The 15,796-nt window shown below is 20.5% G+C and overlaps 2 protein-coding genes across 2 annotated transcripts; both read left to right on the plus strand.

The window, feature by feature from the left end:
- Window positions 1-4,143: 4,143 nt before the first annotated feature.
- SRAE_2000278100 (PAB-dependent poly(A)-specific ribonuclease subunit PAN3) lies at window positions 4,144-6,079 on the plus strand (the record flags this gene model as incomplete). The annotated part of the gene is made up of 4 exons (XM_024653891.1): window positions 4,144-4,521; window positions 4,577-4,582; window positions 4,621-5,089; window positions 5,136-6,079. The coding sequence occupies 4 exons, from the start codon at window positions 4,144-4,146 to the stop codon at window positions 6,077-6,079; spliced, it is 1,797 nt and encodes a 598-aa protein (XP_024507323.1).
- Window positions 6,080-9,513: 3,434 nt separating this feature from the next.
- On the plus strand, window positions 9,514-15,203 carry SRAE_2000278200 (F-box domain and Leucine-rich repeat, cysteine-containing subtype-containing protein; the record flags this gene model as incomplete). Its single annotated transcript, XM_024653892.1, has 6 exons — window positions 9,514-9,655; window positions 9,707-9,915; window positions 10,302-10,679; window positions 13,676-13,947; window positions 14,003-14,538; window positions 14,602-15,203. The coding sequence occupies 6 exons, from the start codon at window positions 9,514-9,516 to the stop codon at window positions 15,201-15,203; spliced, it is 2,139 nt and encodes a 712-aa protein (XP_024507324.1).
- Between the last annotated feature and the right edge of the window lie 593 nt (window positions 15,204-15,796).

Consider the following 15,796-nt stretch of genomic DNA (forward strand, 5'->3'; position numbering starts at 1 on the left):
TTTTGGTCTCAGAATAATGAAAAGATTTCTATTGCAAGTATTTTATTGATTTTTATCTTTAGTTTTTTTATTTTTTTTACATTTTCTAATTTTTTTTAAAATGATTCCATGATATATAGGTATAGTCTTATGTCGATCTCTTCAGATCTTCCTTCATTTATAAAAGTGTATTAATATGTTATCTTTAAAAAAGAAAACAAAAAATTACAACAAAGTACAATTTTTTCCTTTAACTGCCAAAAAGTTTATAATGTAATAAAATATAATCACTTAACTATTTTTCTTTGTCTTCAAAAAATTTTAACAAAAAAAAAATAACATTTTAATCATAATACTTGTGATATCAAGAAAAGTTTGTCATTCATATAGAATAAAAAAAAAATTTGCATGCAATGAATTTTTAAGATTTATAGAAAGCATTTAAAAAAAAATACAAGTGACATCATATAAAGTAAATCTAGTTATTACAAATTATCTATATAAAAATATGGTAGAATAATATTTCATAGTTCTAACAATTTTTTGTTTCTCATTTTTTCATTAATCATCATTGAATTCTGTTATTTTTTAGTATAATTCTAAGTAAAAATAATAATAAAATACATGATATATCAAAAATCAAATTAAAAAATATATATAAAATTCATAAAATTATAATATTAAAATTATATAAAGATACCATAGAAAATAAAAATCGTTTAAAATATATATTGAAAGGTTAGTTCTTCAAATAAATGGCCAACACCATTCCGAAATATATATAATATTATATTTTGACTTCCTCTTTTTTTACTTTTCATTTTTTTTTTCTATTTCCGCTTCAGTTGTGTCATCCACAAATGTATATATAAATATAATATGAATTCTATACATATACATTTTAATATTTATATATAATTTTATGCTTCTACATTATTACCCAACTTGTCGCCCCCCTCCTTTCTACCATACATTTTTCAACATTACATACCATCATATATTATATTTTTTGAATCAATAAACAACTTCTAATAAAAAATATTTCATTTTAAATATTTTTGGTTAACATTAAATAAGGTAATCACATTAAAATGATGTAGTAACTTTAAAATATTCAATAGAAAATTTATAATGAAAATGATATACATATATTACTTATAGTATTAAAATTAAAAATTAAATTTTTTTGAATAGAATTTTTTTTTTTTTAAATATACAATAAAAAAAAGACATTTAATTGTAATAACATTCATATTAGTTTATTCATTTTATTAATTTTCACACATATAAAATAGATATTTTAATAATCTTCTTAAATATATTGAATGTTTAAAAAAAAAATGTGCATATATTTTTTACTTTTATAAATTTAATTTAATATACCATAATCACACTTTTTTTTTATTAAATAGCTTCATAATATTTGTTTATATTTATTAAGTAACTGACATATATTAATCTAAAAATTAGTTGTAAAATTTTTTTTATATTTAAAAAAAAATAGAATAATAATAAAAAAAAAATCTAACAAAAAAAAAAGTTTTATTTTAATATGTTGTCTCTTATCTATAATCTTTGGTGTTACCATGTGATTGTAAATATAATGTTTTTTATTCAATAAAAATAAATGCTATTTAAGATTTTTTTACACATAATATTTTGCACCTTTTCACTAATCATTTTTACTATAAGATAGTGCGTTGTAATTTTCTTTTTAGTTTATTTTCTATTTAATAAAAGTTTTTTTTTTTCTATAATATTATCATAAGCTTTGAATTAATTGAAATGTTAACATTTAATTATCAAGTAAATTTTGTGTTCTTTTAATCAGTACATGTTTAATTTAACATACTTTACAATGTACTGATAGGATATTATTTATAAAATGACAAATGTTGTCTGCTAATAGCATATGAAAGAGAGAAAAAATTATAAATTATAGTAGGAAAAAGATAAAACTAAAATTGAGGTGTCTGTTGAGTTTTAAAAAAAGTGATTTAGTATTAAAAAATATTTCTATGACGAATAGGTTAACCTTTTACAAAAAAAAAAAATTATTATATAAAAAAAAAGGTGAAAAACAATTTTTTTTTTTTAATAAATTACTGTTTAATTTTTTTTTTTATAATTTTTTAATTTCGAAATGTTATATCAATCCATATATACATAAAAATTAAAAGTATTTATATTTTACTTTATACTTAATCACGCGACAAAGGTCCCTTTATCCTTGGGATGTGATTTTGAAAATATAATACTTTTTCTTATAACAATATAAATTATAATTTTTTTTTCTTCTAAAAATATTTAATAATCATATTAATTTATTATGACATTTATATATAATAAAACAATTTATTTCATAAAATATATTTTTAAATATTATATATTTCAATAGTAATTTTTTAAATTTTTATATCTTAACTTTATTGTTTCTTAATTAAATTTTATTCTCATTAAATTTCATTACTTAAAAATCTAATACAATACAAAGAAACTATACTTTTGAAATGTATTTATATCGAACTACTCCATATATACATATATAAATTATAACGAATATTTCACTATTAACCAAATAAATGTTGTTTTGCTCCTTTTTTTTTTCTTACTTATAATTTTAATTTTTTGAAACAAATATAAGTAAATTTTTAATTACATGTATTCATTAAGAAAATTACTTTGTGTGATTTTTATAAAAAAAAAGAATTAAATATTTAATAGGTGTAATTAATAATATCTTGTAAAACTATTTTGTCTTTTTTTTTAATAAATTTTAGGACTATAATAATATTTACTATTATATTTTATTTTTTTTTTGGTAATTATTATCTAGAATATATATATAAAAGTACTTTTTTTTTACCCACAATACAAACATTGTCATCCTTAATTTAATTTTTATTGTATCTTAGTTTGTTGTTTACATTATTAAAAATATTTCATTTTATATTTCTTATTTAATAATATATCATTGTGTAATTGATACAAAATTATAATGCTCAATACAAAAATTTTTCCAGATAAATTTAGTAGTTGTCAATAATAAGAATAAAATTTAAATTTATCTTTTTTTTAGTTTAAATTAAAAGTTTTATTATTATAATGTAAAAAATATTTATTATTTTAATATTGTATTTTTTTTTTTAATAATATAAATTGTATCATATTGAATTCCTTATTTTTCTATATGATTTGTAAAAAACTTTCTAACACTATCTAGTGTAAGAGTAGTTATTTAAGATAAGTTACAAAACAAAATATGAGTCTAGAGTAAATATTATACTTTTATAATGAAGTTTACCTTAACTAATGTTACATTTTTACACTGATTTCTTAAAAAGATTCGGCATTCGCTTTTAATAACTTGCGCATTTTCTCTTTCTTGCAATAATGGTCTCGAAAAGAAAACATGTCGTAACTTCTATCCTTGAAACTTCGTATGTGTTTATTACATATCTAAATCCGTCAATAAAAAATAATTATCTATTATCTCCCTGAAAACTTTATTTAAAATTTTTTTCTTCCAACAAATCGATGTCATTTTTTGTATAATATATATTTTTTTTTAAATTAAATAGGCAAAAATAATTTTTTTTATTTTATATTGTTTCAATCATCTTAATTTTATTCCAAACAATGGTTAATGTTTATACAATAGTTATATTGTGAAATAGTATAAAGATATACTTTTTATTAATAATATATATTTTTAATTATATAATTTAATCGTTAATTTTTAATATCTTTTTTTATTAACATTATATTATAATATCATTTTTTTTACATATTGTATTTTTTTTTATTTATATCTTTAGAAAAAAAAAGAAGGAAGAACAAGGAAAAAATAAATCGAAATAAGAAAAATAATTTTCAATATTTTCCTTGTAGTACTAATTATATATATTTTTTTTTCTTGTATAATTAGACGAACCCTATAATATATTTTAGTAGAAAGAATCGTCATTTAAAGATAAAGAAATTTTGATTTCTCAAATAATTTTATTATTTACCAAATATTTAATAAAAAAAAAATAAACACCCAAATTATCTATATTCATTTAATCTTTCTCATTAGAGAGATTTAATAAATAAGTTGTCATATCAAATAAGTTTTTATTATATTATAATATAAGGGATACATTTTTAATAAGGAAAAGAATTATGCCACATTATACACAACAGGGAGATCTTCCACGAATACCTGATGGTTCAAGGCTTGCATCTTATATGCATAATTCAAAAAATTCAATTATTCAAGGTCAAGTTTATGGAATGGGATCACCATATGCATCTCCAATACATACTAGAAATGGAATACCAACAAATCCTTATTATGCTCATTACAATAATGATATGGTATCAACATTTAATAATTCTGTTTCTTTACCAAATACTAATGGAGATCAACCTTCTGTTTACCTACCACATTTTCATTCACCTTTAGTTTCAGGAATTGGTAATGGATCTGGAAGTAACATTAGATCTCAACAACATTCTTCAAATCGTGATGGAACTCCAAGTAGTAGTGGAAAACCTTTTGTTCAGGAAAATTTAAATGGTACTACATATTTTTTTAATCCAGGGGCGTGTGTAGAATCAGGTAATAATTTAATAGTCCCTCAAAATACTACTTATCAGCAACAACCACAAACTGAAGGAACTGATGGAATGTATCAATATATAGAATTACCTCATTCTGGAAAATATAATGGATTTGGTCCAATTCCTGCAACCTACTTTATATCAGATGAACTTAAAGGAGAATTAATTCGTAGACAATTGGCCATAAATTATCGTCTTGATCCAACTAGTCCAATATTTAATGAAGTTCCTCAAGAAGTTGACAAATATCGACTTTTAGTACCATTGGATCGAATGAAAATACCTGGAATAGATAGACCTCAACAATCATTAACTGAAAAAACTAATACATATAAATGCTTTCATGTTAGAGACAACCAACCTTATTGTATAAAAAGAATAATTAATTATAAAAATTATAATCCTAAAAAGATGCAATGTGTGGTTGAGAATTTAAAGAAACTTGTTCATGTTAACATTGTACAACTAAAAGAAGTTCTTTTAACTAGAGCTTTTTCTGATAATTGTATGTTTTGATATGTTAACAATTTTTTTTTAACTTTATTTTTTAGCACTTGCAATGATTTATGATTACTATCCAAATGCTGAATCTCTTAAAAGTAGATTTTTTTCTAATCCTAATATGTTAATAGATAATTATCCATCCAAGAATTCTAGAAATTCTCCAAATATTAGAGCTGGTGGTTTGTTACAAGAAAGTTTTTTATGGAATATAATTATTCAAATTTCTGATGCATTACGTGTGGTACATGGTCTTAAAATGGGTGCAAGATCAATTAATTTATGTAAAATTCTTATTTTTGGTGAAACAAGAATATTACTTAGTAATGTTTCAGTTCATGATATTAAAAATTTAGATCAAAATGTTAATATGGAAGAGGCTATGCGTGAAGATTTATTTTCTTTTGGTTTTCTTCTTCTTCAACTTGCTTGTGGTAGAGTTAATATTTCACAACAACAATATGCCACTGCATTGGGAATGGTGGGACAAAATTATTCAATGGATTTAAAAAATTGCATTCAATATTTAATTAATTATAAAATTAAAAATATTAATGATCTTATGCCAATGATTGGAGCTCGATATTATATGCAATTAGGACATCAACAAATTAAAATAGATACATTGGAGAATGAATTAATGAAAGAAATGGAATGTAGTAGATTATTTAGACTTTTAACTAAATTAAATTGTATTACAGAGAGACCTACTTGTATAGGATTAAATGAAAATTGGTCTGAGACAGGTTCAAGATATATGTTAAAACTTTTTCGAAATTATGTTTTTCATCAACATAATAATGCCGGCCAACCATGGATGGATATGGCACATATTATAGGATGTCTAAATAAATTAGATTCAGGTTCTCCGGAAAGGATACAATTAGTTTCAAGTGATGGAAAAAATGTTTTAATAGTAACATATGAAGAATTAAAAAGATGTTTCAATCAATCTTTTGATGAATTAGTTAAAGCAGCCTGTGAACCTGTTTAAACATTTTATCGTTAATTCAAATTAAAAAGAACCTATATACAAATCAAATTTTTTTTTTTAAAAATTATTTGGTATTACTTGTTGTTTAACTAAGTTATATGTTTTTAAACAAAAATGATTCTCTTTAAATTAACGATACTTCAATACAAAAACTAAAATATATTTCTGTATTTTTCTTGGTATTTTGTGGGACAAACCTTTACCAAAAATTATTATTATTATTTTTTTCTCTTGCATATTGTTATCATTAAACAACTACTCATACATCTATTTCTTAAAAAAATCACCATTCTTCTTCAAGATGGAACTTACTGTGGAACTCGCATTTATGGCATATAACTCCTAACTATCATATAATTTCAACAAAAATCACCTTTTATATTTTTAAACAAAAAAGTCTTAATGTTAAAGTACAAATAAAAGTTGTAGCCGTTAACAAAAAACCTTTAGTGTACATTAACTATGTTGTTTTTATTTTTTTATAAAATTAATTATTCTTTTTGAATTTTTTTTTACTTCATTAACAGTTGAATATACTTTTGTTAATTGTATCAATTCTTTTATCAAGTCTGTTTTTATTATTAATAATAATAATTTAAAGAAAAAAATAATAAAATTTATAAACAAAAAAAATATGTATTTAATTTTATTTCATATCAATTATATATATTTTTTTTATAAAACTTTCCTGTCAAACCACAAATGACATTTAACTTTTTTTTTTTTAATTTCATAACCATTACAAAATATTTCCCTTTTAAAAGTGAAAAGTAATTTTTAAAAAAAAAAAATTTTGTAAAATGCAAATTATTTTTTAGTTTTTTAATTCTCAATTTTAACATAATCAACATTTCAATTTTACTAACAAAGATTTTTAATGACGATAGCCTTTAGTATATATCAAAATGTATAAAGAATTATATGTAATAATTAATTTTTTTTTTTTTTGCCTTCCTCGAAAATCTCTCTTTTATAATATAAAAAAAAAACCAAAAAATAAGTCAGTTAAGTCATTTCAAAATATACTATAAATATTTTTTCTTTTTTTTTTTTATTTTTATTTTGCCTAAAGATACCATAAATTGATAAAATAATACTTTCCTCTATTTCTTTATTTTTTTTCCTATAAAATATAGTCTTCCTACACATTGTTATTTTTTTATAACATAGATAGTCATTTGATAAAAGATCATTTTAAGTTCAAGACATTTTTCTTTTTTAGTTAGATAAATATATTATTATTTTTTTTATTTCTTTTTCACAAGAATTTACATCAAAACATTTCTCCTCATAATCTTTATATGTATAGGTAAAATTATTTTTTTATACAATATATATTTAAAAAAAAAATTTTTTTTTTCTTTTTTTACTTTCACAAAAAAAAAATTATATATATAGAAAGAAATATTTAAAGTACGATAAAGAAAAGAAATGTAAAAGATTAATATTATTATAAATATTTTATTATTATATTATGGAATATAAAAGAGATTTTATAATTATTTGTTTATGCGCTTCTATTTTTTTTTTCAATTGAATTCTTGTATTTTGTATAGAAAAATATTTTTTTTTTTAAATTGCAAATATCTTGATAAATAATATATATATATATGTTACTTTTTATAATTAATAATTATTAGTTTTTTTTTTTTAAAATAGAGGAAGTGAAAAATTTTAATGTTGTATTTTTTTCCTACTAAAATATTAATAATGAATTCAATTAACTATTTTCATTAAAATATGAAAAAAGTTTTGTTTTTTTTTTACTAAAAATAAATTTTCACCTATTTTTGAGTAATATTTATCATGATAAAAAAGCCTACTTTGAAAATAATATTTTTGGCAAAAAGAGTGAATTGAAAAAATAAATAACTGATAGTTGTTTCCTTCTTTTTTTTTTTTCTTCTTTTCCACTATCTCAGTTTTTGTTGATGGAAAAAAAATTGCCTTTTTAAGTGTAGTAATATAGTGTTAAGTGTACTTGTATATATATATAACTATACAGTTATTCACATGTGATTATTATATTTTTAATTTTTTAACATAAAAGATATATTTATGTTAAGCTTTTTATAAATTTATCAAAATATTTTTAATGAAAATAAAAGCTAATTTAGAAAATTATTTTTTTTTTATTTTCATTGATTTAATATCCCTTGACATTGAAAATAGTCTTTATATTGCCCTTATCAAGTGTATCAATAGTATTTGATGATTGTGTTTTTAAAATGGCATGGGATGGTGATAAAAAGTAATACATAATTTTAATGACATCTAAAAGTACAAAAAGAATAGTTATAGTAATTAAGTTAAATTTTATTCATATTATAAAAGAAGGAAACAAAAGAAAGAAGAGAAAAAAAGATACTATATATAAAATATATTTCTATTTTTTTACAATTGTTTTCAATCAACATATTATTTTATAGATATACATTATCGGTATATAAAGTGTGATAGCTATTTTTAAAACAACAGAAAAAGTCTTTCTATATTCCATCATCATATATTATAAAAATATATAAAAGCAGTGGACAAAATAATAAATGTTAAAAAAAAAACCTATAACAACATATGGATTGGGATGAAGCTACTCCAATGAATAAGTTAACATGTCCTTCTCTTTTTATTTCTCATTATTTTTTTTAAACTAACAATCTTTAAAAAAAAAATAAATAAAAAATTTTTATTTCTTTTTCTGATTAACTAAACGATCTTAATTTAAATTTTATTAACAATATTTTGTATCATTCTCCTATCATTAGATATCTTTTTTTTCTTATTTATCAAAAAAAAAAAAATTTTGTTTTTACTTATTTACTTGAAATATATGCCTTCTAATACATATACAATTTTAATAGACATATTTTTATTATCATAAAGAATTTATACATATTTGTTATCTTTTTTCAAAATCTACTTTTCTTTAGTTAAAAAATACATATATATCAATTAATAGAATTGGTCTTTTTTTTTGCAATTTGATTTACAATTTGATTATTTTTTTTTATATCTATCAATATTAATATTTTTAAAAATAAATGATGACTTTTTTTTTATTAATTATTGTCTCAAAGTTAAAATATTTATTATTGAATATATAATCTAACACCTAAATATTTTGTCTCTTACTTAAAAAATTTTTTTTTTCCTCTATTTAATATTATACACATCCACTTACTTCTTTTTTTTTACATTAAATATATAATAAATATTGGAAAAGATTTTTTTATTTTTAAGAAACAGGCGATACATATATATATATTTATTTAAATCGGTAGAAGAGAGAAGTGTAAAAGAAAAATAACATTAAAAAACATCCATTGGTCCATGTTAATTTTTTTATACTTAATATTTACTTTTATTTATATATATATATATATATATGTTTTTTTTTAAATATTATTTTTGTCTTGCAGAAGCTCAGGAGATAGATGATGAGCTTTCTCAGATATTTTTCTTTAATACCAACTCATCTTGAAACTTATTTTGCTTTTAAAAATAATACTACCAATGGTGATGGTGATCAGGAGGGTACAACTGATAGAAGGAGATCTAGAAGATTTATTAGATTTGGTAATATTCTTACATCAAAAAGAGGAGATAATAATAACTCTTCAATTGTAGACCTTTCTTTTGAAGATATTGATAATGAAGGAAATTGTATATTTAATGGAAGTAGAGATGATAATGAACTTGAAAAAATAAATGATACAGAGTCTGATAAAGTTTCTTTATGGCATTTTAATGGGAAAAGTTATAAAGAAGAAAAAATTTCTAAAAATGAAAAGAAAAGAAAAAGTAGAAGAGGAAAAAAAAGAAGGAGATTAAAAAATGTATGTTTTCTTTTAAATAGTCTATATAGACACTTTTTTATATTTGCTTCTAAATTACTAAAATGTTCTTCCTTCTCTTTTTAATATACTACACCATATAATGAGATAAAATAATAATAAAAAAAAAAAATGTAGTAAGAACGAAAGAGTCTCTTTTCTTTAAAAGGACATTTTATAAAAAGAAAAAAAAAATATATATATATATATATTATACATTATGCCTGTAGATACATATATATATATATATATATATCCATTTATTCACCCACACGCACATTTTTGAGTATGTTCCTTAAAAGGACATATTTTTTTCTTTAAAAATATAGAAAGTAAAAAAGTTGTATAAAAGGTTTATGAATTTATAAAATAATTGACTCATTTTCCAGAGAATGGCACAGTCCTCTCAAAGTTCATCCACTAATTATATTCTCCATAATATATATCATTCTACTAGTGACAAGCATATTCATATATCAGGAAAAAGGCGAAATTTACCTACTAGTGATAAAAGGTCTTTATATAAAGATATTGTAGCTGTTCAAGAACCACCTATCAATGGTTACTATTACAATTATATTATAGATGATGAAATGAATAGTCAAATATCAAATAAAAAAAAAAATAATATAGAAAAATATTTGTTTACTAGTACTCATCCTTCTACAACTAAAATTCCTCTTCAGATGCAGGTAACTGAATTTGGAGAAATTAAAAATAAGAAAATTAATTGTGTTCCAAAAAAAGTTAAAGCAAAACAACGAGAGGTATGTTAGATTTTTTTTTTTTTTTTAATATATATCTTTTTTTTCCCATTATAAATGGGAGCGTGTTTTTTCCTTTTTTTATTATTGTCTTATTTTTTTAAATTAAACAAAAAAAAAAAAAATATTTTTCACCTAAAACACAAGGTTAAATATTTATATATGGAGAAATTTGTTTTTCTCCTTACACCTTTATGTCAAGGAAACTGGAGTGGCTCCTGAGTATGAAAAAGCACAAATAAGATTATTAAATTTAGAATATCATATTATTTACCTCCCTCACGATGCATAAATATTTTTTTTTATTTGTTTATATTGTCAACTGTTAATTATTTTCCTTCTTTTTTATTTTGTTTACTTCATTGGTCATTAATTCAAAAAAAAAAAATACTTATCAAATATTTTGTTTTGTCTTTGATATTTGATCTGTGAAATAAATGAAATAAATAAAATAATATTATGTATAGGAAGGAGAGAAGGACAATGCACCCATACTTGAATATAAATTTATATAATTCATTTCAACCAATTCTTTTTTGATTGTGCAATGAAGATATGTATTTTTATTGGTTAGGTGTTGTCTAACTTTTTAAGACTTTTTTGTTTTAGTAGATATTATTTGTTTAATCATTTTTTTTTTAAATATCAATGATTAAATGTAACAGTTATATATATTAAAATACGATTATTATAATAATTCTATCAATTAATATACATTATTTTGCAACTTTTTATTTTTTTTATTTTTTTTTTTGTTTAAATATAAATATAGTTAAATATATTTAAAAATCATCAATTAACAAACAAAAAAAACAAACTGATTTTTGTAACACTCATGTGATTTTAAAATTAGAAATTTATATTACTATTACTTTTTAAAATACAAAGAGAAAATTTTTTTTTTTATTAAAATATTTTACTTACCTTCTATGTAGTAGTAATAGATAGATACAAAATCTTGTAACACTACTTCTATTCTTCATTCGTCCCACTTTTTTTTTTTTTTTTCAATTATTTACTAATTTTCAATCACCTATATTAGATAATTTTGTATATTTACATAAAAGCATCAATGATAAAAAACAGTTTTTATGTATTTTATACTATCAATCCTCAATTACTATTACATTTTTTTTTTTTATCATTTATCAAGTTATAATAAAAATAGAAAACTAAAAAACCAACATTTTGATATATATGTATATATATTTATGTTTTATGTATTCACATATGTATATAAATTTCAAAATAATTTTTTCTACTCTATTATTTGTTAAGAGTAAGTAAAAAAATAGGAGAAGAGGCAAATAATGATAACTGTTTGAAGGAAAAATAAAGTTTTAATGGAAAATAATATAAATTTCTTTTAAGTTAACTATATTTACAATTATTTACAGTTACTATTATTATTAACTTGGTTTTTTTTTTATGATTATTAAAGATTAATAATTATGAGTGAAACAAATAATAATACAAAATAAAAAATACTTAATAAAGTTATTTGATAAATAAATTAACAAAATATTTAAGATTATAATAAAAATGAAGTTAATTTTATTTTACCTTTAAATTTTTTTTTATTTTTCTTTTTTTTTATTCTCTTTTTTTTTCATTTACCCTCTCTCATCTTTTTCTTTCTCATTTTCATATGACACTTATATATCAGCTTTTCGTATGGCTATTGGATAAAAATTAATCTTATAAAATGAGTCTACTTCCTTCTTCTATTCCACGTTTTTTTTTATCTTATTATCTATCTCTCTAATTTTTTAAAATAAGAATGTTATAAAAATTCTTTTTGGTCAATTGAGGAGGGTAATAAAATTTTACTCTTTATATATATATATATATAAATGGTGCGCTTATTTTTTTTCTTACTTAATTATTTGTGGTAAAAATAGCTTTACATAATCCGTTGTTTGATGTTATAGTGGTCAAAATAAAAAAAAATATTTTTTTTTTCTATATTATCTGTACTCTCTCTATTAGAACATGTGATCAGGTTAAGATTAATATTTTAATTCATGATTCTCCATCATACAAATCATGTGATACGATTTTTTTTTTATTTATCAAATACATTACACTTCATGGGATGTAGCAGTATTTTTTTGGAATTTAATTATTCCAGGTAGCGTTATTGGTTAACAGAAATTATCATATATTTTTATAGATTAGCAGTAAGGTTTATGTCTCTAACTCCTTTCTTTTACATTTAAAATCCATTCTCGTGCCTGATAAATATTATTTTTTTATAATATTATTTAATATATATATATATATATATATATATATTTATTTGTAATACATTAATTTTTAAAAATTACTTTTTTTTTTATTTTTGTATTCATTGAACTTTTTATAACTGAATTAAGTTGTATAAATAATTAGAAAATTTAGTTGGAAAAGAAAAATATTATAAAAATAATATTTTTTTTTAGAGATGATAAATTAAAATTTCAAAAAAATTAATAGCTGTCTTTATTAGTGGTTGTGTAGTTCTTAAATTAAAAAATAAATATAAAGTACTAGAAGAGGATAATAAAATGTGAATATAGTATTATTATTACTTATAATAAATAATTTATATTGATGTTTTTTTTAAGCACTTAATAATACTATAAAATAAATAAAGATATATATATATATATATATATATAATATATATATTATTTATTTACACCTTTTATTCTTTAATAACTATTATTAGTATTTGGTGATAGTTATATCTAAAATCATGTAATATTTCCACTTAGAAAAACATTCTTATCTTGTACTTCGACACAGTCGTCATATGTATTATAAGGTTTTATTGAAAATAAACTATTTTTGATTTATCAAGTTTACGTGACAAATAAAAAAAACCATTTTTTTTTTAAATAAGAATCGTTATTTCTCACTCTTTTTTTTTATCAAAACTTTATATATACAAATAGGCATTATTATTTTACATATAATTTATGTATTCTTTTACACTTTCCATATATCTATATATATAGGTTAATGGAATGGCTTCAAAAGTTTTTGATTCTACTGCCAGGACTCCAGAATCCTTGTCTAATGGTGAAATAATTCTTCAAGAAAAAAATAAAAATAGTATTGTGTGGAGAAATATTTGTCCAGAAAATTATAATAAAATTAATGTTCAGAGTTATCTTATCACAAGTATGGATGGTAAAAGTTTTGATTTGAAAAAAAAATTAGAATATATGGAACTAAAAGATGAGGAAGAAAATATAAATGACATTTTGCCTAATGAAGTTTTATTACGGTTTGATTTTATTTTTTTTATAAATATTTTATTTATTTTTTTTTTTTATTATTAGGGTCTTTTCATACTTGGATATGAAGTCGTTATGTCAAGGAGCACAGGTATGCAAACTATGGAATAGTCTTGCAATGAATGGAGCTAATTGGATGGTTGTTAATTTCTTTGACTACCAGAAAGATATCAAACCATCTGTTGTTGAAAACATTTCAAGAAGAAGCGGATATTTTTTAAGAAAACTTTCTTTACGTGGTTGTCAAAATATTCAAGATGGAGCTTTAAGAATTTTTGCTGTTAATTGTAGAAATATTGAAGCTTTATCATTAGGTAATTGTAAAAAGATTACTGATTTGACCTGTGAATATTTGGGTAAATATTGTAAGTATTTGAAATTCCTTGATTTTGAAAATTGTTTGGATATCACTGATATTGGTATTATGGCAATTGTCAATAATTGTACATTATTGGAAGAAATTAACTTTAATTGGAATAAAAATATTCAAGATAAAGGAATAACCTATTTATTATCAAAGTGTAAAAATTTACGGAAGTTACTTGTTAAAGGTTGTAGTGGATTGACAGAGAATTGTTTTGGTATGTTATCAAAAGAAACTTTTCCACTTATACATTTAAATTTAATGTTAACAATGGCAACAGAAAGAACTTTAAATGATATTTCATTAAGATTTACCAATTTGGAATATTTAAATATTTCTAATTGTAATACAATTAATGATAATGGTGTTATGACATTATCACAAAGTCTTCGTTCCCTTAAAACTTTAGAAATGGCTGGTGGTGAATTGTTGAGTGATTTATCAATTCAATTTGTAGCTAGATTTTGCAAACAAATAAAAAAACTTGACATTGAAGATTGTTCCTCACTTACAGACAATTCATTATATTACATTTCTAAAGGTTCCTTTAATTTGGAACATTTAGTATTAAGTCATTGTGAAGGAATAACAAACAACGGTATTAAAATACTAGCAGAAGGTTGTACTTATTCATTAAAAGAATTAGAGCTAGATAATTTACCAGAAATTAATGATAATGTATTTGAGCATCTTTATGAGTTTAAAAGTCTCCGTAAGGTTTGCCTTTTTGATTGTCAAAATATTAGTAAAGCAGCAATATCTAAATTTGAAGAAAGTAGAAATTATGAAACTACTGTTCAAGCATACTTTGCTCCACCAACTCCTCAAGTCGTTGACCCACCACCGGCTAGAGGAATATGCCGTTGCTGTACGATTCTTTAAAAAAAAAAACTATATATAATAGTATCATCATTTTAAATAAACAATACATTTATTATATTTTATAAAAGAAAACTTTTTTTTTTTGATAACTCAAACCAACTAACATCAAGTGTCCTTGTACTCATCAACAACTTTCAAAAAAAATTTGAGAAAAAAAGTTTGGGACGTTTGCATGACGTGTATATAAATAAATCACTCATAATAAAAAAAAAATAATATATTTAATCTATAAAAGACGAAAAATAATTGAACAATTATTAAAAAAAAACATGACTAATATTTAATTCAAAAAATAACTATGATAAAATTATATTTTATCTCTACATCAAAGTAAAAAATAATAAATTTCTTGTGGAAAAAAACTTTTTACTTAAAATAATTATATTTAATTGCATAAAATAATATTTTTTTTAATAAATTTATGCTATCATTTACCGATGTTTAATACTTTTGTTAATTATATCACTAGACTGGGTTCCTGTTTTTTTTTAATAATTTTTTTCCTTTTAAAGTTTCTTCACTATTTATAAAATATTTTTAGTACAGTAATATTAAATTTATTTATTGATATTAATAAATCTATTGATTTCTTT

This window comes from Strongyloides ratti (genome assembly GCF_001040885.1).
Source record: "Strongyloides ratti genome assembly S_ratti_ED321, chromosome : 2".
Classification (NCBI taxonomy): domain Eukaryota; kingdom Metazoa; phylum Nematoda; class Chromadorea; order Rhabditida; family Strongyloididae; genus Strongyloides; species Strongyloides ratti.